Source organism: Furipterus horrens, unplaced genomic scaffold (genome assembly GCF_987537825.1).
Source record: "Furipterus horrens unplaced genomic scaffold, mFurHor1.1.pri manual_scaffold_5, whole genome shotgun sequence".
Lineage (NCBI taxonomy): Eukaryota > Metazoa > Chordata > Mammalia > Chiroptera > Furipteridae > Furipterus > Furipterus horrens.
In genome coordinates this window covers 106,242,467-106,269,530 of record NW_028327175.1, presented here as the reverse complement: position 1 = coordinate 106,269,530, position 27,064 = coordinate 106,242,467, and the positions used below count along the sequence as shown (strand labels likewise).

Genomic DNA, 27,064 nt, shown 5'->3' with positions numbered 1-27,064 from the left:
TGTTTGAATTTGAGAATGCAGAACCCATGGATACAAATGGTCGACTATATATTAAATATTCTAAGATTAGCATCTCTTATCAATTAACACAGAGGTTCTCATCACATCCGAGGTTTAAGTCTTTAAATTCTGATTTTATCATCACATTTTCTAAGTTAAACTTACTATATTATACTGTTTAGTTTCTGTTGTTATGTTTAAAATTTTAACAAAGTTTTCATTATTTTTGTTATATTTACTTCCAGGAAACATAAAGAAAAATAGCTTGTTCAGTGTTAGTTCAGCAAGGTTATAGATGTATTCATTATAAATGGTAGTATCTGTTCATTTTATCTCGTTCTTAACTTAGTTACCAATGTTTCCACATTTTTTCTGGCTTAAGCTGTGGCAGGAAAAATAAATTCTAGAATAATGCCACTTATTCAGCAAGCAGTTTTTAAAAGTTGATATCCTACTTGAAAAACTATGATAGTTTCCATTACTTGTAGGGACTTTCTGTTTTGCATAGTATGAGTTTCAGTCTTAGGCAATTTGTAGTACATAATTCAAAATGGTACAATCAGCTGTGATTCCTTTCAATCCCAAGGAAACGGGCTTCCAGCAGTAAGGTGTCAGTATAGCTCAGCTGCTCCGTGAAGTGGGACTTATCAAGATATCCAGTCATTGCCCCATTTTCCCATGGCCTCACAATGTTTTGTATCAGTTGGATCCCAAATCAGCCTTTGGCTGATACAACTCTCAAGTCTTAATCTTTTGGTTGGGTCTTCCTCCTCCTGTCTTTTCTTACTATTTATTTGTTGATGAACGTGCTTGTTTTATCTGTAACGCTTCATATTCTGGATTTTACTGGATGCATTTTTCGGCTCTGCTCTTTGGATAAGTGTAGAAAAACCGGGGACTGGCCTCGTCAGTTCATGGCGCCCTCCCAGGGTCGGTTACACAATCCTGCTTGATGAGGGTTGATGGGGGATTCCCTATAAAAGCCAACAACCCGCGCGGGAATTTTTGTTGGGACTTTCTCATTGGCCCAACCCGGGGTCCCTGCGCAGCGTAGGACACGTTATTTGCCGGGATCTACTCAGCTAGATCAGAGAAGGAAAACTCTGATTCCAAAAAACCTCCGCTGCCTTGTGGCATACCTCTTCAGGGGAAAGGCTAAGGGAGTAAACCCCGACAGAAAATCCGGAGCCGGAGTCCCTAAGGCGGTTTGACGTTGTAGTCAACACCGGCAACTCCTGCGGCGCACCTGAAGCCAAGCTGTATTGACTCCGTCTTTCCCTTGGGCCCTTCAGCTGCGAAGAGAGGGGGGGTCTGCTGCATGGGCAACAGCAGACCCTCCATATCACCCTGCCCAGGCTCTGTAGCTTCAGCTTCGCTGGAGAGGACACTCCAGCGTCATCGCAAGATGTCGATTCAACACGGGAGGAGACAGATACCGTGTCACTCCCGAGTCGGACTGCACAGCCATTCTCGGCGGTGCAGATAGACTCTTAAGAAGCTACACCATCATCTCTTGAGTCGGACGGCTGCCGACGACGACTGGATGCATTTGCATCCCCAGGTGTCATTAAAAACTTCCTTATCTCCTGTACTTCCTATAACAAATAGTTGGATCCAAAGACTTAATCAATTCAGGTTTGATGTTTTTGTTTGTTTGTTTCCCAATTATTTATGGTAGGTAGTGGTGGACTGTTCCATTGGGAAGTACATGATGTTTTGTTTTGTTTTTTAAACCAGCTTCTTAAGTTCTTTTCTTTTTTTTTTTTTTTTAAGTGTTTTTCCTTCTTTTTCATTTTAAGCTTGGTATTCCAAAAGCCAAGATAAGTTAAGAATTATTTTTTTATTTAGGCGTTGGGAAGGAGGACTATCCCCAGACTCAGGGCGATTTCTCATTTGATGAGGACAGCAGTGATGCTTTGTCTCCAGACCAACCAGCCAGCCAGGAGTCACAGGGGTCAGCCGCATCCCCAAGTGAGCCAAAAGTTAGTGAATCACCATCTCCTGTGACTACAAACACTCCAGCCCAGGTATCATCTTTTTTGTTTTTACTTTGAAATAGAAAAAGTACCTTGTTTTTTTTATATCAAGTATATATTTTGTATTTTACACATCAATACACTCTCACCAGAAGGTAAGTGAAAATGTGGGAAAATATCAATTTTTTTTGCCTGTAATCTAACTACTCTTAACATTTTTAAATAAATTCTTACATATTATTTCTGTACTACATACATATTTTTATTTTACGGTTTTATAACTAAAAATGTTTTCCCATAACTACTTTTTGAGATATAATTCACATGACTTTATGGTATGTGAATTATATCTCAAAAAGTAGTAATGGGAAAACATTTTTTTTAAACCATCTCACCATTTTAAAAATGTACAGTTCAGGTGCATTTACACAATGGAATACTATGCAGCAAAAAGAAAGAAAGAGAGAGAGAGAGGAAGGAAGGAAGGAAGGAAGGAAGGAAGGAAGAAAGGAAAGAAAATTCAGTAGTGTAAAGTAGACTCACATTGTTGTGCAGATCACCAGAACTTTTTCATCTTGCAAAGCTGAAACTCTACCCATTAAACAACTCCCAGTTTCCCCTTCTGCCCAGGCTCTGGCAACTACCATTCTGTTTCTGTCTTTATCAATTTGACTACTTTAGATATCTCTTATAAGTAGAATCATACAGTATTTGTCTTTTTGTGACTGTCTTATTTTACTTAATATAATGTCCTCAAGGTTCATTCATATTGTGTAGTATGTGACAGAATCTCCTTTATTTTTAAGGCTGAATAATATTACATTGTATGGATTTACCACATTTTCTTTATTCATTCATCAGTGGACATTGGGTCTCTTCCACCTCTTGAACATTGTGAATAATGGTGCTACATGCATGGGTGTGGAAATACGTCTTCTTCTTTTTAATACATGTTATTTTTTTCTTATTTTATTGTTGTTCAATTACAGTCATCCCAACTTCCCTGCCACCCCACCTCATTGCTCTGCCCTGCCCCGCCCACCCACCCCCATCCCCACACTTAGTCCCCACCCTGTTGTCCATGTCCGTGGGTCATTTATACCTGTTCCTTGACTAGACCCTTCCCCTTCTTTCCCCCATTATCCTCCTCCTCTCTCCCCTCTGGTCACTGTCAGTTTGTTCCTTGTTTCCATGCCTCTGGTTCTGTTTTGCTCATTTGTTTGTTTTGTTCATTAGGTTCCACTTACAGGTGAGATCATATGGTATTTGCCTTTCACCACCTGGCTTATTTCACTAAGCATAATACTCTTCAAGACCCTGTTTTCAATTCTTTTGGACATATACCCAGAAGTGGGGGTGCTGAATCATACAGTCATTCTAATTTAATTTGTTAAGGAACCTCCATATTGGTCTCCATAGTGGCTGCACCATTTCATATTTGCCACATCCTTGCTGACAATTGTTAATTTATATTATTTTAATAGTAGCCATTCCAGTGGTGGGAGGTGATACCTCACTGTGCTTTTGATTTGCATTTCTCTGATGCTTAGTGATGTTGAGCATCCTTTCATATGCTTCTTGGCCATTTGAATATTATCTTTGGATAAATGTCTAGTGAAGTCTTCTGCGCATTTTTTAATCAAGTTATTTGTTTTGTTGAGTTACAGTGTTCTTTATATATTCTAAAATTAACCTTTTATCAGATATGTGATTTGCAAATATTTTCTCCCATTCCATGTGTCACTTTTTTACTCCATTAATAATATCCTTTAATGCACAGAAGTTTTTAAGTTTGATATATTCCTTTGTCAATAAATGTATTTATATCATTTTTAATTGCTACATAGTATGCAGTTGAACTGATATACCATATCTCTTTTAATCAATTTCCTATTGTTGGTTGTTTCCTGTTTTTCACTCATACACACAATAAGAGCCCCTTCTGTGTTTTCACATATTTACTACACCCTTTTTTTAATACATACATTGTTGGGCACTTTCCTTACTATTTCTTTGGATAATTACCAGATATTGAAATGGGCTTGAACCCTTTGTTGGGCAAAAGATAGACACTTTAACTGCCTTCCAGGAAGGTAAATACAGATTTCCAGTCACTATGTGTTTACCACAAGTAGGTAATATCATTTATTACCTTAAATCCTGAACACCATTTGTATATTTGACTGCCTTAATTGGCTCCTTGATTTTGGTTAGATTGAATTAATTTGTTCAACAAACATTTACTGAGTACCTACTATATGTCAGATTATTTTGGGAACAAGAGTCTAGTGCATGCAAAGGAACCTAATATTTTCTAATAATTGCATTGGAAATTCACATTTTTTATTTTTTTAGTAGGTGTTCACGTTTCTTTCGGTTTCATAAGAACTCCTATGCTGCACGTAATTTGTTATTTTCTCCTTATGGTTGTCAACTGATGGTCATTTTTAGAAAAGAAAAGAAAGCTCCCTTCCTTTAACTAAACATGCCGGCGGCCTTACCAATAAAGACAGTGCCGCTGTCCCTCCGTTCGGGATGATTTGGCCAATTTTTCCCTCTCTCTAGGCGTGCTGTCCACAGTCCTCGGCTCATAGCTGGTGGCACTTCAGCGAGTCCTCTGCCCCATGGTGGCGCCACCTGAGAGAGACTCTGGGTCCCTCAGAGTGGATGAAGAGACTACTCAGACACTCTCCATCTGAGGAAGGAAAAGAGGGGGTTTTCTCTAGTGGAAAATCGCCCCCCTTTCTTTATTAGCCAGGGTTTTTATCCACTTTCCACATGCGGAAGTACTTAAGAAAAATATGCAGCACTTCCCCAGATGGTAGGGAGTGAAAGGGAAGTGCAGATCAATACGGGGTTGAAACATCCAGGTATTTTACACAAGGTCAAAAGTGTTTCCTCTTACTTAAAATTGTTCTGTTCTTCACATTTTACTGACAAGGATTTGAGGCTTTACAGAAAAAAACAGAGCAGGTTCCCTTTTCCTTAAAAGCCACTTTGTATTTCTATTCCAACTTTAAAATCTCCCAGAGGGTGAGAGTCAGAGCAGGGATGGAAGACAACCTGCTGGCTAAGGGCTCAGTGCGGGGAGGGGGGGGTGCTCCACACAGCGGTCAGAGTCTCTTAAACCAAGCCTGTCTGCTTCCCACGTCTCCCCATGCCTGTCTGTCCCCCACAGTCATTGGCATCAATTCTGTGCCAATAGGAATCCCCAGTTTGGGGTGCAGGGAAGACGGAAACTTTATTCAGTGCTCAGTTGTCATATAGCATGGCTATGAGGCAGCCCTGGGGGCCAGGCAGTTCTAGGGCCAGGCCCCTCTCCCACTAGACATCTCGGTGCTGCTCCTTGCCGCTGTGCTTTGTGCTGTGCTGCTCTGCTTCATTCTGGTCTGCTCTGCTCCCACAAGGCATCTTTGGTGTTTTAGCTCATCCAAGGAGACAAAATCAGTGTAAAAAGAAAGTGTATTCAGAGCCAGAGGGGAGCTGGCTTATATGTACAGAAGCCTCACCCCTTGGCCCTGATTGGTCTGTTCTTATGCAGATAAGGACTCCAAATCCTCGCAGTTTGATTGGTCCAAAAGACACTGTCCTGATTGGTCAGAATAGAGCCACTCTGGTTGATTGGAGCTGCGCAGCTCTGATTGGATGGGGAAAACCTCAGTCCTATTGGTTAAAATAGGATTCCAAGGAGTCCTTCATAAGCGCCAACTAAGATGGCAGAAACACAGCACAGGCAGGCAGTTCAATGCAGAGGGAGGCATTTCAGTGCAGGCTTCTTCCAGCAGTGCAGTTTGTGTGAGAGGCTCCTGTGTAGAAGTGGCTGCTACACTGTGTTTGTTTTTGTTTTTGTTTTTTAAATTTGAGCCCAGTTAGCCACCAGGAGCCCTTCTTAGTAGGTGTCTTCTTTCTTAGGGTTCACATGGTATTTTTGACTTACTGAAAATTTTAAAGTATTTTATTATTTTGAATTCAAAACTATTGAACTACTTAATAGGATTGGTGGAGTTCAGTAACAGATGTTCTTGTTAAAGCCTAGCATCATAGAATTTTGAGTTGGAAAGGAATTTGGCAACTATCTGCCTTAACTCTTACACCAGAGGAGGCCTGGGTTCAGAGAGGTGTGGAAGTTTGGGCATTAAAAATATTTACATATTTTCTTACAGCATTTCTTCTCATTCATGAATAATATGTTAGGTAGGGATTACGTCTTTCAGCATTATTTTCTCCCTTGTACTTATCACCATAATCATATTTATTTATTTGTTTATTTTTTATGCCTCTATATAAACTGTGACAATATGAGCCTGTGAGGAGAAGGACTTTGACTCTTAGAGGACAAGAGCTACATGTGTGGGTGTGGGTGTGTGTGTCTGAATATGTGTATGTCTTCAACATCTAGCACAGGGTCTGGTTCAGAAAAAGTGCTCAGTAAATGTTGAGTTGAATTCAGCACCATGAGAGCTGACTGACATCTAGCTTATAGAAGCAGTGTTGGTGTTCTTTCTTTAAGAATAGAGCCTCTCCAGCTTGGATTTGTCAAAGGTAGTGTGGGTAACTACAGTTCGTATGCTCCTGTTAAAGTTTACAGGGCAAGAGTGACTAGCCCATCAGCATTGCTGGAACATGGCCTGGAAGAAGGATGAGGGTCACTGGCCAGCCCATGGTCTGAGGTCTAAACAGGCAGAGAGGGAGAGCAAGGAAAACCAGCCCCTACTGTATCCTCACATATTTGCTGCACCCTGGTTTTGAGCTTTAAAAATAGGGCTAAAAAAGAATGCCAACTATGCAAGTAAATCGTATTAAAAACAGTCTACTTGTCCATTTGGATTTTCTGCTTCTGTGCGAGTAGGTCAGGATATCAGACAGCTAATAGCATGTCCTTAGCTTTTAGTAACAGAATTTTTGTCACCTCAACTGTCTCCCTGGTAATGACTTCATGACAGTTCCACCTGTGTAGGAGATTGTCATTCTCCTTTGCCCAGCATGGCTTGTACTATTAGGTTTTTTACTTTGCTCTTGAAATTTGGTCTCCAGCTAAGTTTGTAAGTCAGAAACTTTAATCAGAGGCAGTCCCACCCAGTAGTCTGACATTCCAGAATTCCACAAAGGAAAAAAAGAAATAGCAGTTTCTTGAAGAATAAATATGCTCTATTTATGGCCAGTGCAACACACAGTAAGCCTTGGGTCATTCCTGAACTTAAACAGTTTTTATAACACTCTTCAGTGTTACTGCAGCACCAGTTCTGCCTCTATGTATAGACCATTAACAGTCTGCTCTTTAACTGTCAACTGGGCCTGAAGCAAAAGACCCACTTTAGAGAATGGTGCACGTCCTACTTACGATTCAAGTAAAAAAACCTAGAATCAAACCTGGCTCACTGAAACTTTACTTGTTACATAATTTCTGTATAGTACACCTTGAGACCTTCTTAAATTGTTTCTTTTATAACATTCCTGTATATTGTGTTGTAATGTTTAAAAGTAAGGAATTCAGATTCTTATTATTTATACTTTTATTCACACAATTAAAGAAGCATCTCTCTTTTGATTGCTATATTGTTTTGGCAAATTTTGTGCTTTATTTTCATTATCCAAAGTTTGTTTATAGAATTTATTCAGGCATTTTGCTTGATATAAAAAATACATATTTATATCCCTAAATATAATTACTTTCTTTTTTAGTTATATTTTATTGATTATGCTATTACAGTTATCCTGAGTTTTCCCCCTTTGCCCCCCCTCCACCCGGCACCACCCCACTCCCTCAGTCAATCCCCACACCATTGTTCATGCTCATGGGTCACAAGTATAAGTGCTTTGGCCACTCCATTTCCTATGCTGTATTTTACATCCCCATGGCTGTTCTGTAAATGTCTATTTGTACTTCTTAATCCCCTCACCTCTTCACCCATTCCTCTGTGCGCCCCTCCTATCTGGCAACCATCAAAACGCTCTCTGTATCCATATTCTGTCTCTGTTATTCTTGTTTGCTTAGTTTGTTTTTTAGATTCAATTGTTGATAGATATGTATTTATTGCCATTTTATTGGTCATAGTTTTGATCATCTTTTTCTTAAATTAGTCCCTTTACCATTTCATATAAAAATGGTTTGATGATGATCAACTCCTTTAGTTTTTTCTTGTCTGGAAAGCTCTTGATCTGTCCTTCTATTTCAAGTGATACTTTTGTTAGGTAGAAAAATCTTGACTATAGGTACCTACTTTCCATGACTTTGAATATTTCTTGTCAGTTCCTTCTAAGCTACAGTTTCTTTTGAGAAATCAGCTGACAGTCTTATGGGAACTCCCCTGTAGGTAACTAACTGCTTTTCTCTTGCTTCTTTTAAGATTATTTCTTTATCTTTAACCTTTGGCATTTTAATTATGATGTGTCTTGGAGTGGGCCTCTTTGCATCCATCTTGTTTGGGACTCTCAGTGCCCCCTGGACTTGCATCTCTATTTCCTTCTCCAAATTAGTGAAGTTTTTTTTCATTGTTTTTTCAAATAGAGTTCCAATTTCTTGTTCTTTCTCTTCTCCTTCTGATAGCCCTATGATGCAAATGTTGGACCTCTTGAAGTTGTCCCAGAGGCTGCTTACTCTATTCTCTTTTTTTAAATTATTTTTTCTTCTCCTTGTTCTGATTGGTTGTTTTTTGCTTCCTTATGTTCCAAATCATTGATTTGAGTCTCAGCTTCATCCATTCTACTGTTGTACTCTATTTCAATTAGTGTATCCTTCGTTTCTAACTGGATCTTTTGTATGCTGCTGAGATCCTCACTAAGTTCCTTGAACATCTTTATAACCAGTGTTTTGAACTCTGCATCTGATAGGTTGTCTTCATTTTATTTAGCTCTTTTTCTGGAGTTTTGATCTGTTCTTCCATTTGGGCCATGATTCTTTGTCTGCTCATTTTGGCAGCCTCCTTGTGTGTGTTTCTATATATCAGGTAGAGCTGCCTTAACTCTATGTATTGGTACTGCATCCTAATGTAGTAGGTGTTTCTGTAGGGTCCAGTGGCACAGCTTCCCCTCTCACCCAAGCTAGGTACTTAAGGTGTGCCCTTCATGTGGGCGGAGTAGACCATCCCTTGTATTTGAGCTTTGGTTGCTGTTGGCAAATCAATGGGAGGGATTTACCCAGGCCAGTCAGCTTCAAGGACTGGCTGTGAGCACTGACCACCAATCGCCAGGCTTCATGGACGATCAGCTGCGTAGGGACAATGTGGTGGTGCACAGACGTCTATAACTGACCACTGGGTGCACTGGCTCTGGTGTTTCCCTGGTGGTGCAGGCCAAGTTCAGCCCCTACCTGTGTTTTTCCCAGGGCACCCTGCCTGAGCTATAAAGCTATCTGAGGTGTCTGTTACTTGTGCTGGGCTTGGAGATTCCTAGGTGAAGCCACACTGTGAACTTAGGCTGGCTGCTGCTGGTGCTGGGCCTGGGGCTCACTGGAGCCAGCTGTTGCTTGTTTGATAGGATTTAGGAAGTTGTGAAGCATGCTCCAAGACCAGCCATTCACATGGGAAAGCAGCTTGGGTTCATTCATAAATGGGGTGGGGCAGAGTCTCTGGGGATCTCCAAGGCGGGTCAAACAGTGTTAGCCAGGTTGATGGAGTCTCAGATATGGGACCAGCTTGCTGGCTTTGTCTAGATGGATGTGGTTTCTTTAATTCCATATTTGTCAGACTTCCATTCAATTTGATTTCTGACAGCTCTAAGTGATAGGTGTTCTATATTTTAGTTGTAATTTTGATGTGGTTGTGCAAAAGGTGAGCCATGTCTCCCTATGCTGCCATCTTGACCAAAAGTCTAAATAAAATTACTTTCTCATTTGTAGTTCCAGGGGAAGATACGTGAAAACATTGCTTCTCATTAGATACCAAGTTTCCAATGGGCAGAGATGTCTCACCATTTTATCGTAGTAACTTCATACTGAACACAAGGATCCAACACATAGCAAGTGCTTATTGCTTTAATGAATGAAAATGTCCCAGCAGATGATCTCTGTAGTATATTTTTTCCTGCCTCAGAATTATCAGTGTACCCCCACCAAAAGTCAGTCTCATTACTATTGTTAAAATAGTCCTTATAAAGCAAAGATAATAAAAGAACAACATAAACATATTGCATTTTGGGTATTCTTTGAGATTCTTAGTTTTAGTTTTTAATCTTTAAAATGGAAACTCTGGAAGGTTTGATGATAAATTCAGTTAATAAAAACCAGTGGTCCTCCAATTGCTTGTAGGGAAGGACTAGTTAGTGTATGTTTGTTTTTTATATAGTTTAATTTCCACAGTATTGCAGACTAATTTTCTTGTAAAATGCAATAAAAGTAATGGGAGGTGATACCAGGTTTCCATAAGTCTTCCTTTACTTGTTGCAGGCGGGTAGCAAACAGTCCTCAGACCATACCTTGGGTAGCACTGTCATAGAATTTGCTTTGCTTCTTGTTTACCTGAACCAGGTTGTTTTTTGTTTGTTTGTTTGTTTGGTGGACTATTAATCATTTTGTACTGCATACTTAATGCTATGGGTTAAGTATATTTTTCTGGTTTCCCTGTTTATTTTTTAAAAATATTTGGCTTAATATAAAGTTCAAGTCTAGTACAGGGAATTTCTTTTAGATTCTTACAAATTATGTTTACAGGTAATTAGTTGAGAGAAGATTAAGCTCAAAATTTCTTAATGATTTGCTTTATTTTAAAATGTCTTAGGACATGGTGTCTCCTTCATTCTTTTCAGAACACACAGATACCAGAAGATTAAGTCCTACAGGAAAGTATTCAGATAAAAGAAACATTCCCTACAAAAAAAAATTTTAACACATAACATCTAAGTAAAGAACAGAGTTTCTTGGCACTTCTCTTGAAATCCCAATGCTGAAATGCTAATGACTTTGCAATGTAGGCAATACAGTACACAACTATGTTTTTCCTTTAAAATGTAGATTTTAACAGTGGAAACCATTCTTCTTTAATATGTATTTCAGTGTGGTCTAAGAAACTAAAACTGCTTTTCCTTGTCTTTTCAATTCTGATTAAAGTACACCTGGAAAGGAAGTTACCAAAATATTAACAGAATATACATCACATATTGAAGCTCAGTCTATTTAACACTTGAGCAACTTTTTTAAGAAAAATATGTTTTTATTGATTATACTGTTACAGTTGTCCCAATTTCTTTTCCCTCTGCTCCCCTCCATCTGGTGGTCGCCCTCCCTCCAGTTGTCCCCACCTTTTAGTCCATGTCCATTGGTTGTGCATATAGTTCTTCTCAACATCTTCTTGTCTACTCCACTCCCTCCTACTATGCTTCTTAATTCCTGTACCATCTCCCTCCCTTTCCCCCTTCCCCCTCCCTGCTGACCTCCCCCCAATATGCTCCCCATACCTACAGTTCTTTTTCCACTCTCATTGCCTATTTAGTTTGCCTTTGTTTCGATTCCCTAGCTTCTGTTGTTGGTTGTTGTGATACAGTTTTCATTTTAATGTTCATAGTTTTGATCCTCCTTTTTCTAAACCAGTCCCTTTAACATCTCATATAACAGTGGTTTGGATCTGATGAACTCCTTCAGTTTTATTTTGTCCTGGAAGCACTTTCTCTGCCCTTCTATTCTGAATGACAGTTTCGCTGGATAGAGTATTTGTGGCTGTAGGTTTTTGCTTTTCATTACTTTGACTATTCCTTGCCAGTCCCTTCTTGCCTGCAGGGTCTCCTTTGAGAAATCAGCTGATAATCTAATTGGGACTCCTTTGTACATGATTCTTTTCTTCTCTCTTGCTGCTTTTAAGATTCTCTCTTTATCCTTAATTTTTGACAATTTGATTATAATGTGTCTTGGTGCGGTTCTCCCTGGGTCCAGTTTATCTGGAACTTTCTGTGCTTCCTGGACCTGTAAGTCTATTTCCTTCCCCAAGTTCAGGAAGTTCTGCTTCATTATTTTTTCACATAATTTTTCAATTTCTAGTTCTTGTCCCCCTCTGGCAATCCCATTATTAGAATGTTCGTTTACTTATGGCTGTCCCAGAGGTTTCTGATCCTCTCCTCACTTTCCTTACTTTCTGTTTCCTCTTTCTGCACTGGTTGACTGTTTGTTCCTTCCCTATGTTCTGATTTGTTGATTTGATTCCTGGTTTCCTTTCCCTTACCACTTGTCTCGTATGTGTTTTCATTCGTTTCAGTATGAGTAGCTTTCATTCCTTCCTTGTCTTGTTCCAAATCTTTTGTTAATTCTGTAAGCCACCTTACAACTATAGCTCTAAACTGAGCCCCAGAAAGGTTTCCTATTTGTTCATCTGTCAGGTCCCACATCTGCTGCCTGGTGAGCTGCGTCACCGGGATTTCAGTCGTTTTTTGCTTCATTCTGACAGCGTTGTGTTTAGCTTTGCTTCCTGGGCAGGCTATAGGGGGCGGAGCCCGTGCACTCTTCACTACCCGGCGACCCGCGGTGACCTTTTTCGCCGCACTGGCACTTTGTGTGGGGTCAGGGATCCAAGATGAATTCCTGCCATTACTCTGCTGAGAGACCGGAATCTGTACCCCCTGCCCTCTGGGCCTCACCGTCAGAGGCAATTGGGGGGGCTGCCTTTCCCAGCATTGGAATCGCGAGCTGCGGGGTCTCAACTGCAGCCAGGATTGCTTCCCTGGGGTTTCTCAGAGTCCCACCGCTAACCCCGCTGCTACCACAGACAGGACCGTAGTTTCTTGCCCCTCCTACCCGTCTGGATGAGTACCGCTGGTTTATAACTTCATACGTTGGACTTCCATGTAGTTTTATTTCCTGGAATTTCTGGTTATCTTTTGTTTTGAGGTAATTGTATTCCTACTTAGTTGTAGAGGGAGACCAAGCGTGTCAGTCCAAGCCTCCATCTTGGCGGGAAGTCCTTAAGCAACTCTTGAACAATGCAAAGCTGTAGAATATTAAGGACAGCTAGCCACATATAGGGACCAGGGGCTGTTACACTAGTTCTTTTGATTTAAGACTTTTTTCCTCCCAGCAGTTTCTTAAGTCACTTCATTATTTATTATAAACACACAGATGTTTAACTGTAAGTGTGGTCTGGCAAGATTGTGTTAATTTTCAAGTCTGTGCCTTAAGGACAAAGCCTGTACTGAATTAAAAGTAGTGCTGAAAGGAACGTTGTTGGTTGGTTACTTTGTGTATTTTGAGGAAGACAAGCTTAGATAATTTGGCAAACTGCTATCTGTTTTTTTCCCATTATATCAATAACTTTTAAGTAGATTACCTTTTGCCAAATAATATAGAAACCTTAGGTTTAGGATAACAGAGAGAATGAGTTGGCCTAATAGGTAAGGCCTGTAGTCATATATTAAATAATTTGCATTACACAAACTTTTATTACAAATAGTTATTGATGATGGCCTGAATTTGGTATGAAAGATATGGACTGTAATTTCTTTTTATTTTTAGTAGTATTTTTCCATTACCATTTGGTCCCCTTATCACCCACCCCTTCACCTCACAAGCACCGTACTGTTGTCCAAGTACATGAGTCCTTTTTTCTTTTTGCTCAATCCCTCCAGCCCCTAAGCTCCCCCACCCTTCCACCACCTTAGCTGTAATCCTGCTCTCTATCCGTGAATCTGTCTCTATTTTGCTTGTTAGTTCAGTTTGTTTATTAGATTCCACATATGAGTGAAATCTTATGGTATGTGTTTTTCTCTGACTGACTTATTTCACTTAGCATAATATTTTCCAGATCCATTCATATTGTTAACAAAAGGTAAAAATTCTTTTTCTTTTTTATGGGAAATCAGTACTCCATTATGTAAACGTCCTATAGATGTTTTATCCATTCATCTACTGATGGACACCTGGGCTGCTTCCATATCTTGGCAATTGTAAATAACACTGCAATGAACATAGGGGTGCTTGTGTTCTTTCAAATTTGTGTTTTGGTTTCCTCTGGATATAGTCCCAGAAGTGGGATCACTGGGTCAAAAGACAGTTCCATTTTTAATTTTTTGAGGTATCTCCATACTGCTTTCCACAATGGCTGTACCAGTCTACATTCCCACCAATAGTGCAAAAAGGTTCCCCTTTCTCCACATCCTCACCAGCACTGGTTGTTTATTGATTTATTGATTATGGCCATTCTGACAGGTGTGAGATGGTATCTCCTTGTGGTTTTAATTTGTATTTCTCTGATGATTAGTAACAGTGATCATCTTTTCATATGTGTATTGGCCATCTGTATGACCTCTTAGGAGAAGTGTCTGTTCAGGTCCTATGCCCATTTTTTAACTGGATGGTTTGTTTTTTTGATGTTGAATTTTATAAGTTCTTTATAAATTTTGGATAGTACCCCTTATCAGAGGTATAGGTGAATATGTTCTCCCATCCTGTGGATTGTCTGTTTATGTTGCTGATGTTTTTCCTTTGCTGTGCGAAACCATTTGTTTGATATCATCCCTTTTGTTTCTTTTTTCTTTTGTTTCCCTTGCATGGAGAGAGATTTGCAATAAAATATTGCTAAAAGCAATATCTAAGATTTTGCTGCCTATGTTTTCTTCTACAGTTTTTATGGTTTTGGATCTAACATTTAAGTCTTTAATCGATTTTGAGTTTATTTTTGTGTGTGGTGTAAGAAGGTGGTCTAATTTCATTTTTCTACATATATCTGTCCAATTTTCCCAATACCTTTTATTGACTAGACTGTCTTTAGCCCATTTTATGTGTTTGCTTCCTCTGCCAAATATTAATTGACTACAAAGGTGTGGGTTTATTTCTGAGCTCCCTATTCTATCCCACTGTTCTATGTGTCTTTATGCCAGTACAATTCTGTTTTTATTACTATGGCCTTATAGTATAGTTTGATATTAGGTCGTGTGATTCCTCCAACTTTGTCCTTCTTTCTCAGGAATGCTATTGCTGTTCGGGGCCTTTTGTGTTCCATATAAATTTCCGAAATATTTGTTCTATTTCTGTGAAATACATCATTGGAATCTTGATAGGAATTGCATTGAACCTATAGATTGCTTTGGGTATGGACATATTAATAATGTTATCTCTTCCTCTCCATTAACATGGAATGTGCTTCCACTTATTTGTATCTTCGGTTTCTTTCTTTTTTTCAAGTACAGCTCTTTTACATCCTTGGTTTATTCCTAGGTATTTTATTCCTTTTTAAGCAATTTTGAATGGGATTGTTTTCTTAATTTCCCTTTCTGTTAGTTCATTATTGGCATATAAAAGTGCAACTGATTTCTGGATATTAATTTTGTATTCTGCTAGTTGCTGAATTCATTTATCAGTTCTAGTAGTTTCTTGGTGGAATCTTTGGGGTTCTCTATGTATAGTATCATGTCATCTGCAAATAAAGACGGTTTTACCTCTTCCTTTCCAATTCGGATGCGTTTTGTTTCTTCTTCTTGTCTGATTGCTGTAGCTAGGACTTTCAGTACTACGTTGAATAAGAGAGGTGAAAGTGGACATCTCTGTCTTGTTCCCAATCTTAAGGTGAATGTTTGTAGTTTTTCTCATTGAATGTGATGCTGGCAGTGGGTTTATTATACATGGCCTTTATTATGTTTAGGTGTGTTCCCTCTATTCCCACTTCACTGAGAGTTTTGATCATAAATGGGTGCTGGATTTTATCAAGTGCTTTTCTGCATCTATTGATATGATCATGTGGTTTTTATCCTTCATTTTGTTTATTGGTGAATTGCTTTTATTGATTTGCCAATGTTGTACCAACCTTGCATTCCCAGAATAAATCCTGCTTGATCATGGTGTATGATCTTTTTGATGTATTGCTGTATTCGGTTACTAATATTTTGTTGAGGATTTTAGCATCTGTGTTCATTGAGATATTGGCCTATAATTTCTTTTTTTGTAGTGTCTTTATCTAGTTTTGGTACTAGGATAATACTGGCCTCGTAAAATGAGCTTGGGGGCCTTCCCTCCTCTTGAATATTTTTGAAATAGTTTGAGAAGGGAAGGTGTTTAGTTCTTCACGGAATGTTTGGTAAATTCACCTGTGAAGCCATTTGATCCAGGGCTTTTGTTTCTTGGGAATTTTTTGAGTACTACTTCAATTTCACTAGGTGTAATCTGTTTATTCACATTATCTGATTCTTCCTGATTTAGTTTTGGAAGATTGTATGTTTCTAGGAATTTATCCATTTCATCCAAGTTGTACAGATTTTTGGCGTATAGTTATTTATAATATTTTCTTACAATCCTTTGTATTTCTTTGGTGGCTGTTGTTATTTCTCCTCTTCCATGTCTGATTTTGTTTATTTGGTTCCTCTCTCTTTCTTGATGAGTCTAGTTAAAGGTTTGTCAGTCTTGTTTATCTTTCCAAAGAACTAGCTCTTGGATTCTCTGACTGTTTGTATTGTTTTTTTAGACTATTTCATTTATTTCTATTCTGATCTTTATTATATCCTTCCTTCTAATCACTTTGAGCTTTGTTGTTTTTATCAAGTTCATTTAAGTGTGAAGTTAGATTGTTTATTTGAACTATTTCTTTCTTTCTCTCTTTTTTTTGAGATAGGCCTGTAGTATTATGAATTTCCCTCTAGAGATTGCTTTACCCATGTCCCAGAGATTATTGGATTGTTACGTTCTCATTTTTATTTGTTTCAAGGTATCTTTTGATTTCTTCCTTGATCTTGTTGTTGACTCATTCATTATTTAATAACATGTTACAGTATTCCCTCACTTATTGTGGGTATTACGTTCTAGACGCCCCCGCGAAGTAGGAACTTTACATTTATTCTACACTCTTAAACCTACGTAACTTTAACAACATACGTATATAGTACTGCGAAATCCTGTGATATAGCAAAATATCCGTGATAAATAATTAAATATAATATTTTTAAAAACCCCGCGATACAGTGAGGCTGCAATAAGTGAACCGCGATATAGAGAGGGACTACTGTATTTAGCTTCCATGTCTTTGTGTTCTTCTTGTGATTCATTTCTAGTTTCATAACATTGTGACCAAAGAAGATAGATTCTTGATATGATTTCAGTCTTCCTAAATTTATTGAGACTTGTTTTGGGTCCTCACATGTGGCCTATCTTAGAATAATGTTCCATGTGCACTTGAAAAGTATGCATATTCTGCTGCTTTCAGGTGAAATGCCCTGAAGATACCAATTAAATTCATTTGATCTAGTGGGTCGTTTAAGGTTGCTGTCTCCTTAATTTTCTGTCTGAAAGATCTAACCATTGAAGTCAATGGGGTGTTAAAATACCGACTGTTATTGTATTTCTCTCAGTCTCTCGCTTTATGTCTATCAAGGTTTGTTTTACATAGTTAGGTGCTCCTGTGTTGGGTGCATAAATGTTTACTAGGGTTATATCCTCTTGTGGATTGTTCCCTTTATCATTATGTATTGTCTTTCTTTGTCTCTATCAGTGTGGCCTTGGTTTTAAAGTCCATTTTGTCAGATATAAGTATTGCTCACCCACCTTTTTTTTTCTTTCCATTTGCATGATATTACATTTTTCTATCCCTTTACTTGTAGTCTGATGAATCTTTTGATCTGAGGTCAGTCTCTTGGAGGCAGCATATATTGGGTCTTGTTTTCTTATCCATTAAGCTACCTTGTGTCTTTTGGTGGAGCATTTAAGCCACTTACATTTAAGGTGATTATTGATAGAGACATATTTAGAGCCATTTTATTATTAGACTATTTTTCTTTTCTTTTTTTTCCTTCTTTCTCTTCTTCTTCTTAAGGCAAGCTCTTTAACATTTGTTGCATTGCTGATATGGTGTTAACAAACTCCTTTAGCTTTTGTTTTGTCTAGGAAGCTCCTTAGTTCTCCTTCAGTTTTAAATAATAGCCTTGCTTGGTAAAGCAGCCTTGGTTGTAGGTCCTTGCTTTTCATCACCTTGAATATTTCACGCCACCCCCTTCTTTCCTAAAGTGTTTCTGTTGAGAAATCTGATGACAGTCTAATTGGTGCTCCCTTGTAGGTAACTACATGCTTTTATCCTGCGGCTTTTAGGATTCTCTCCTTGTCTTTAAACTGTGCCATTTTAATTATGTGTCTTCATGTAGGCCTCTTGAGTCCATCTTGTTTGGGACGCTCTGAGCTTTCTGGACTTGTGTGTCTTTTTCCTTCACCAGATTAGGAAAGTTTTCGATCATTAATACTTCAAATAGGTTCTTGAGCCCTTACTTACTCTTCTCCTCCTGGTAGTCCCATGATGCGGATGTTGTTACACTTCATGTTATCCAAAATGTTTCTTAAGCTCTCCTCATTTGTTTAATTCTTTTTTTTTTTTTCTGCTCTGTTGTGGGGTTTTTTTCCTACCTTGTCTTCCAAATCACTGATTCAGTCCTCTGCTTCATCTAACCTATTGTTTTTTCCTTCCAGTGTATTTTTTACTTCAGAGATTATATTCTTTATTTCTGACTGGTCCTTTTCTATGGCTTCTATGTCTTTTTTCATGCTTTTGAGTATTCTTATAATAATTACTCTAAACTACCTGATAAATTGCTTGCCTCTATTTCATCTAATTATTCTTCTGGAGAATTCTCTTGTTCTTTCATTTGGGGGTCTATGTCTGCCCATTTTGTGTTTGTTTTTATGTATTAGGTAGAACTACGAAGACTTTGGTGCAGAACTTTGTCAGACACTGATTGTCACTGGCCCTGAGCAACCTGTTTGGAGCTATCAGCTATCTACAGCTTGTGGCTCCCTCTGCTGGCCCTCTGTCTGTGCCGAAAGAACCAGACTGCACACCAAGGCCAGCTTTTATACCAGCACCAGGCCTGGGGAGGGTCAGCTAAAGTCTCTGAGCTCCCAGAGATCCACCTTAGTTGTTAAACTTAATCAATGATATACCCACAAGCTATACTCAGCATTCCTACTTAAGCTTCACAGGTGGGGCAGAATAATTCCTGTGGGTGGGGCTATTCTTTCCCCTCAGGCTAACGCCACTTGGAGGGGACTGCTCTGCCTGAGCAAGATGGCTCCTGCAGTATGGGGAATGAGTCAGCACAGGGATCCTGGTGGCTGTTCCTTCAGTTGTCTCCCTAGAGCTGCCAACCCTAGACTCTTATGCAGCTCTATTCCATTCTGTCCTCCCTCTGCCAGAGCCCAGGGTAAGTGGCTGCAGATAGAATTTTGTTTGTTGGCCCTTCAAGAGGCTCTCTGCGTCTCCAGCTGTCTCTCCCTGGCAGACAGAAACTCTGCTGTTTTCAAAGTTGGATGTTATCTGGGTTCCTTTTCTGGCTCTAGTGCTATAGGTTGGGGAGCCCAGCTTGGGGTTTAGACCCCACACTTCTCAGGGGGAACTCCTTGGCCCCTGAAATATTCTTCCAGAACTTTAGCTGCAGCCCCATGGAAGTCCAGCCAGCCCACTCGCAACTTCTCCACACTCCCTACCAGTAACGTTGTGAAGTGTTTTCTTCTGTCTGTCCGTGGTTATAAGGCTTGTCTCCCGCTTGTATTCCGTTCGTTATTCCAGATGATTTCTCTGCAATTTAGTTGTAATTCCAGATTGATCCTGGGAGGAGGTTAGTGTAGTTTCCACTTACTCCTCCACCATCTTGTGTCTCCAACTGTAATTTCTATTGTTACCCCTTCAATTATGCTTTTTTTAACTTATACATCAAGAGGACTCTGCCACTCTTAATACTTAGATTTTGAGTTAGTTTCTAGCATTAACTGTGAAGTTGTGGTCCATCCCAATTCTTAATTCTCCTGTAACCAATAGGAAAATACCTAAAATAGTGTATTATGCAGAACAGACCTTTTTGATTTATTTGTAAATAAATATTTATTGAATGTGATTGAGATGATCATTAAAAAATAATGGTCAACATGTGCCAAGCACTTACTTGGACCAGGCACTGATCTAACTGCTCTACACACATTACCTGGGGCAGATGTCATGGAAACAGAGCATCGGTTGGGCCCACACACGGTGTGAACTAATGACCTTGTTCTTATTAGGGCAAAAGTTTAAGATCTTTTTTAAATATTTTATTGTTTATGTTATTACAGTTGTCCCAATTTTTCACCTTCACCCCCGTCCACCCAGCCCACCTCCCATGTCCGTAGTCCTCACACCATTGTCCATGTCTCTGGGTCCTTCATATATGTTCTTTGATTCATCCCTTCATCTTAGACCATTTTTCAACACATCACCTTGTGTCATCCTGTTATAACTCATAGTGACAGCTGTTATTTGTGTTAGTCAAAAAATACATGCATAACATTATTTTCTCAACTATGCAGCCTACTCAAGTATTGTAACTCAGTTACCAAAAAATAAATAACACTAATTCTAATATTTATTATGCCTCCACATTCTGGCCCATGATGGTCACTTTGACTAAGTTGTAAATCACCAACAGGGTCACACCAAGGTTAAAATAGACATTCTACATGATTCTGGAGAATATAATAAATAATACATGTGACAACTTTATAAAGAGGACTGTATTTAAATAAGATGGACATTGGCTCTGGGGTTTTCAAGGTTGATCTAAAGTATTAATGAAATTTTTATGTTGCTCCTTCTATGATGTTACAACCAAAAGTAATAGATTCGTTAATGGTTAGAGTAGGTTGGTGGTAATCTGACTAATCACCCTTCTGTTTTGTGGCATTATTTTAATTGTTGTAGTTATAATTGAAATATTAAAAATAGAAGCACAAAATAAACAGACTCACATTTTAGAGTTTTGTGCATGTATTTGCTTGTTTAACACTGTCTCACAAGTGATAGAAAATGTCACTATAAACAATATGGCAGAATAGGAAGGTCTAGGCTCTCGTTCTTCCACAGAAACATTAAATAAACTATAGGCTGACTAAAAAACCTTGATAGGAACTCTGAAAGCCAGGTAGTGATCTATACCAACCAAACCAACACGCCATCAAGAAAACGCCACATTCAAAACAATAGGAAATGTCATGACATTTTTACTCACCCTTTCCCACCTCTTCCCCAGCATGGCGTAGTCAGAAAGAAGTGTTTCAATACCCAGTTCCTTCCCTCAGGATGGAAGGAGCACAGCACAACTTGTTTGCACCATTCTGGCCTGTCTCTGGGCTGTCCAAGGGGCTGGTTTCTGTCTTGTCTGACTCAAAACTCAGGGAAAAGTGCATGATTTGGGTCTCAGGCTAGCAGAAGCCATGGCATGTGAAACTACAGAGGGACTGTAGACCCACACACACCTGGGGTATAATTTTTTTTTTAACTCTGCTTTTTATTTTCTATATAATTTAAGCAACAAATGCACAGAAAATTATAAGAGTATGTTAATGGCTACGCGATATATTGTAATGATGCCATTTGTGAATCAGTAATATAAAGTGGTGATATGTAGCTAAAGAAATTTTTATGTAACTGAAGTTGGTATTAATATAAGATAGGCGTCATAGCTTTAGGATGTTATATGTAACCCCCACGGTAACCCCAAAGGTATTATCTACAGAACAAGAGTTCCAATCCCCAGGCCACAGATCAATACCATACCAATCTGTGGTCTGTTAGGAACCAGGCCGCACAGTAGGAGGTGAGCAGCAGGGGAGCTAGTGAGCAAAGCTACATCCGTACTTACAGCCGCTCCCCATTGCTCGCATTACCGCCTGAGCTCCCTCCTGTCAGATCCGCGACAGCATTAGATTCTCACAGGAGCGCGAACCCTACTGTGAACTGAGCATGTGAGGGATCCAGGCTGTGTGCTCCTCATGAGAATCTACTGCCTGATGATCTGAGGTGGAGCTGAGGCGGTGATGCCAGCGCTGCGGAGCAGCTGCAAATAGAGATTATCATTAGCAGAGAGGTCTGACTCCACAGAGACCATAATAAATCAATTGCTTGCAGATTCATATCAAAACCCTATCAGTGAGTGGCAAGTGACAATTAAGCTGCATCTGGTGGGAGGCTTTAAGTCAGAATCCGACACTTATTTTAGTCCTTGCATGGCCTACCCATTATTTTATTTACCACTTCCATCCACGCCTCTTTCCCACACTGTTCACTTGTCTCGGTCACAGTTTTGGTGAGCCCACGTGCTAACCCTAGTCAAAATGGTAAAAACAAAACGTCGCTGCAAAACTTCTTTGAAAAAGAGAAAAAACCCAATGATGAGACAGCAGAAGACTCTAAGATTACCAACAAAAAGAAAGCTGCATTTAAAAGAAAATACCAAGATTCCTACTTAAATTACAGGTTCATTGCAACAGGTGATCCACATTCTCCAAGCTCACTTTGTATGATACATGGTGACTGGCTCTCCAGTGAAGCTGTGAAACCTTCAAAACTGCTTTGCCACGTGGAGACGAAGCACCCTGCGTAAAAAGACAAGCCTTTGGAGTTTTTCAAAAGAAAGAAACATGAACATGAAGAACAGAAGCAATTTTTGAAGGCCCCCACTTCATCAAATGTGTCTGCACTGAGAGATCATTCTTAGTGGCTCACCATGGTGCTAAAGCTAGGAAGCCCTTTACTGTTGGTGAAGAGCTGATCCTGCCTGCTGCTAAGGACATTTGTCATGAACTTCTAGGATAGGCTGCAGTTCAAAAGGTGGCATGAGTTCCTGTTTCAGCTAGCACCATAACTAGACGAATTGATGAAATAACAGAGGATATTGCGGCACAATTTTTAAAGAGGATTAATGAGTCACCATGGTACACAATCCAGGTTGATGAGTCCACCAATGTTGTTGACAACAAGGCAACCATGCTTGATTTTTGTGTGATATATTTTTCAGGAGGATGTACACGAGGATATGTTATGTGCACTTTTGTTGCCAACCAACACCACAGCTGCAGAACTATTCAAGTCTTTGAAGGATTACATATCAGGAAAACTGAATTGGTCATTTTGTGTCGGTAAATGCACAGACAGAGCAGCTGCCATGACTGGACAGCTTTCTTGTTTCACTACTCGGGTCAAAGAAGTCGCTTCTGAATGTGAGTTTACACACTGTGTCATCCATAGAGAAGTGCTGGCTAGCTGGAAAGTGTCACCTGAACTTAACCTTTTGCAGGATGTGATTAATATTATCAGTCACATTAGAGTACATGCCCTTAACTCACATCAGTTCGTGCAGCTCTGTGAGGAGATGGACGCAGAGAACACACATCTTCTCTTACACACAGCAGTGAGACAGCTTTCTAAAGGTAGATCACTAGCCAGAGTTTTTGAGTTACAAGAGCCACTCCAGAGATTCCTTTTAGAAAAACAGTCACCACTGCCAGCACATTTCAGTGACACAGAATGGGTCTCAAAACTTGCTTACTTGTGAAACATATTCAACCTGCTCAACGAACTCAATCTGTCACTTCAGGGAAGAATGACAACTGTGTTCAAGTCAGCAGATAAAGTCGCTACATTCAAAGCCAAACTGGAATTACGGGGGCAATGAGTGAACAGTGGGATTTTTGACGTTTCAAACATTAGCAGAGATTTTGAAAGAGACTGAGCCAGGGCCTTCTTTTCCCCAGTTGATGCATGATCACCTGTCTCAGCTTTCAGAAGAGCGTTACTTTCCAACCATAAAAGACCCCCAAACTAGGAAGGAATGGATTCACAACCCATTTGTGAATAAGCCAGGTGAATCAACTTTGTCCATGCTAGAAGAGTATCAACTGCTTGAGATCGCAAATGGCCGTGGCCTTAAAAGTATGTTTGGGACAACTTCAAATCTCCATATGTTCTGGATTAAAGTCAAGGCAGAATATCCTGAAATTACCACAGCAGCGATGAAAAGCCTGCTTCCATTTCCATCATCCTATCTTTGCGAAGCAGGGTTTTCTGCAGTGACAGCAACCAAAATGAGATTACGGAGTAGACTGATCACAAGCAACACACCTCAGGTGTCACTGTCTCCCTTGACCCCCAGATGGGGCCATCTAGTTGCAGGAAAACAAGCTCAGGGCTCCCACTGGTTCTGCATTATGGTGAGTTGTATAATTATCTCATTATAACAATGTAATAGTGTAGAAATAAAGTGCACAATAAATATAATGTACTTGAATCATCCTGAAACCTTATCTGCCCTCCCCAAGTCCACGGAAAAATTGTCTTACACAAAACTGATCCCTGGTACCAAAAAGGTTGGGGGCCGCTGCTATAGAACGTACACAAAGGAAATGCGGAAGGAGTCACTACAAAAAATCAACCAAACATATAAATGGAAAGTATCCCATGTCCATGAATTAAAAGACTTAGTATTGTCGAGATGTCAGTACTGCCCAAAGCAATCTCCAAATTCAGTAGATGATCAAAAATTCTAATGACAGTTTTTTTGCAGTCGGAAAATTATCCTAAAATCATATGACATCTCAAGGGACCCTAGATGGCCAAAACAATCTTGAAAAAGAATACTTCCTGATTTCAAAGCTTACCACAGAGCTACAGTAATCAAAACAGTGTGATAATGGCATAAAGACAGACATATACATTAATTGAATAGAATACAGAGCCCAAAAATATTTATATAGTCAGATGATTTCCGACAGGGATGCCAAGGTCACTCAGTGGGTAAAGGATGGTCTTTTCAACAAATGATGTTGAGAAAACTAGATATCCACATGCAAAATAGTGAAGTTTAACTCAAAACAGACCTAAACATGAGAGCTAAAACTACAAAACCCTTAGAAGAAAACATAGGATAAAGCTTCATGGCATTGGATCTGCCAATGATTTCTTGGCTATGACACCAAGGCAACCGAGAAAAAAAAAAAAAAAGATACTTAGGCTTCATCAAAATTAAAAACTTATATGTATCAAAAGATACTATTGAGTAGAAAGCAACCCACAGAATGAGAGAAAATATATGCAAATTATATGTATGATAAGGGGTTAATTTCCAGACTCCCACAACTCAACAACAGCAAAAAATTATTTTAAAAAGGACTACAACAGACTTTCTCTAGGAAGACAAACAAATGGCCAATAAGCACATGAAAAGATGCTCAATATCACTAATTCCTAAAAAAATTCAAATCAAAACCACAGTGAGCTATCATCTGACCTCACACCATTAAACTACCAAAAGAACATAAATTAACAAGTTTCCACAAAAATGTGGAGAAACTGAAACCCTTATGCATTCATTGTTGTTGGGACTGTGATAAGGTGCAACCACTATAGAAAATGGTATGGCTGTTACTCAAAATTTAAAATAGAATGACCCTATGAGTCAGCAATCCCACTTCTGGGTATATGCCCACAATTAAAAGCAGGGACTTGAGCAGGTATTTTTACACCTATGTTCACAGCGTCATTATTCACAATAACCAAAGGTAGAAGCAACCCATGTGTCCATCCATCAACAAATGAATGGATAAAATATGGTATATGCACACAATGGAATAATAGTCAAATTCATACAGACCTAAAGTAAATGGTGGTTGCCAGGCACTGGGGGGAGGGGAGCCTAGGGAGTTGTTTAATGGGTACAAAGTTTCAGTAAAAGTTCTGGAGACGGGTGGTAGTGATAGCTGTAGAACAGTGTGAATGTACTTAAGTCCATAGAACTATCTACTTTAAATGGTTTAAGTGGAAAAGTTTATGTTACATATATTTTACAACCATTTTTTTAAATAGATTTTTTTTTTTTTACATGAGGGGGACACATGCAAATCTTCACAACTAATCAGGAAACCCAGTAACAACTAACTGTCCACTAGATGTTGTTAATGTATTAATTCATTTTTAATGTTCAACTACCTATTCTAAAAAATAAAATGTTAAACTTCTAATTATATATTATGTAAACAAGTGGTCAGTCAGTTCTCAGTGATATGTTTTAACAAAGCTAAAATTTTACATAAAGTATTCATCCATAAACTATATGAATCACATGTTTTTGTGTTTTTGGTTTATATCCAACTCATTCAATGACTAGTGTTCATTTTATTTGGGGATTGGAATATGGAAACAGTGTTTTTAAAACAGTTGCATGTTGAATTTATTTCCATTGTAATTAAGACCTCTGCTGCATTCTAAATTAAAAACACATTTATTGTAGATTTTAAATTAAAAAAGCCTTTGTTTTTAATTATCTAGTTTCTGTTCCTTGAAATTGCATAAAGAAATTATAATCAAAAAGGAACTTACCAGACAACTTAAACATTTACTCTTAGTTTTTTTTTAATTTAACACATAAATATTCATTGTTAAACAACAGTGTTTTTACGACATTTCCTTTCATGATGTTATGATGACAATTAAAAAATTGGTAGTCATGACACCTATAACTTGTGATGAGAATAGTGGTCAGATCCAGCAAAACAAAGCAAAGTTTGCAGGTTTTTGTTTCTTTGGAGAAAAGATTCTGAATCATTTTGAGATTAAATTTTGATAATACATAAGTTGAACTTAGGTCTCAGTGGCAATTTAAACACAGTTAAAGCATTCTTTTAAGATTTTTAATGTATTGTTTAATCTACTATGAAACAAAATAAGTGTAGTAATTTTATTGATTGGATATTTCTTAATCCTTTTGGGAATACTGTCATTTCGGAAGCATTAATATCTAGATTTTTATTTTTTTTCAGGTAACTCTAGCCACTAGGATTCTAATATCTAGACATGATCCAAGGTTTTTTGGAGGATCCTTTCTAAGAAACATAAAAGACTGGCAAAATCTAAAGCATTTAGATATTTCTCCCTTTTTAACCAGAATTTATTTTCAGATTAGGTAAAGTTAATCATCGGTATCTCAGTTGAGTTATTCTTGTGTTATGCTGGAGTGTGCGGTTTTCTAGATAGCAAAGTCACACCTAAATACAAAAGAGCTATTCAGATGGTAGTATCAGTAGTCAAGGCTGAAGTCAATTAGGCAGGGTCCAGAAATAATAGGCAAAACATTTTCATAAATATTGCGGTTAATACCACATTCATGCTCCTGGGTTATTTTTCATGTTTTTAACACTGACTGCTCGCAAATGCATCCTTACTATCAAATCAGCCAGGAAAATAGCTTGCCAGGTTAGTAGATTTTATCTGCAAGGAAATAGATATTTTAAAATCAGATATCAGATTCTTTTTCATATGCTAATTATTTATTAGCCTAGGAGTATTTTACCCCTGTGTGAAAATTGACCCAGATAATAAGTATCCTTATTCCCAAAAATA

At 38.7% G+C, this 27,064-nt stretch overlaps 1 protein-coding gene across 2 annotated transcripts in view; it reads left to right on the top strand.

Moving 5' to 3' along the window:
• Positions 1–27,064, top strand: part of MRTFB (myocardin related transcription factor B) — a 157,769-nt gene that overhangs the window by 92,890 nt on the left and 37,815 nt on the right. For both annotated transcript variants that reach the window (XM_090276991.1, XM_090276992.1), the window contains exon 6: positions 1,849–2,027. In XM_090276991.1, the coding sequence (XP_090133117.1) occupies positions 1,849–2,027 (179 nt within the window). The remainder of the gene's footprint in view (positions 1–1,848; positions 2,028–27,064) is intronic.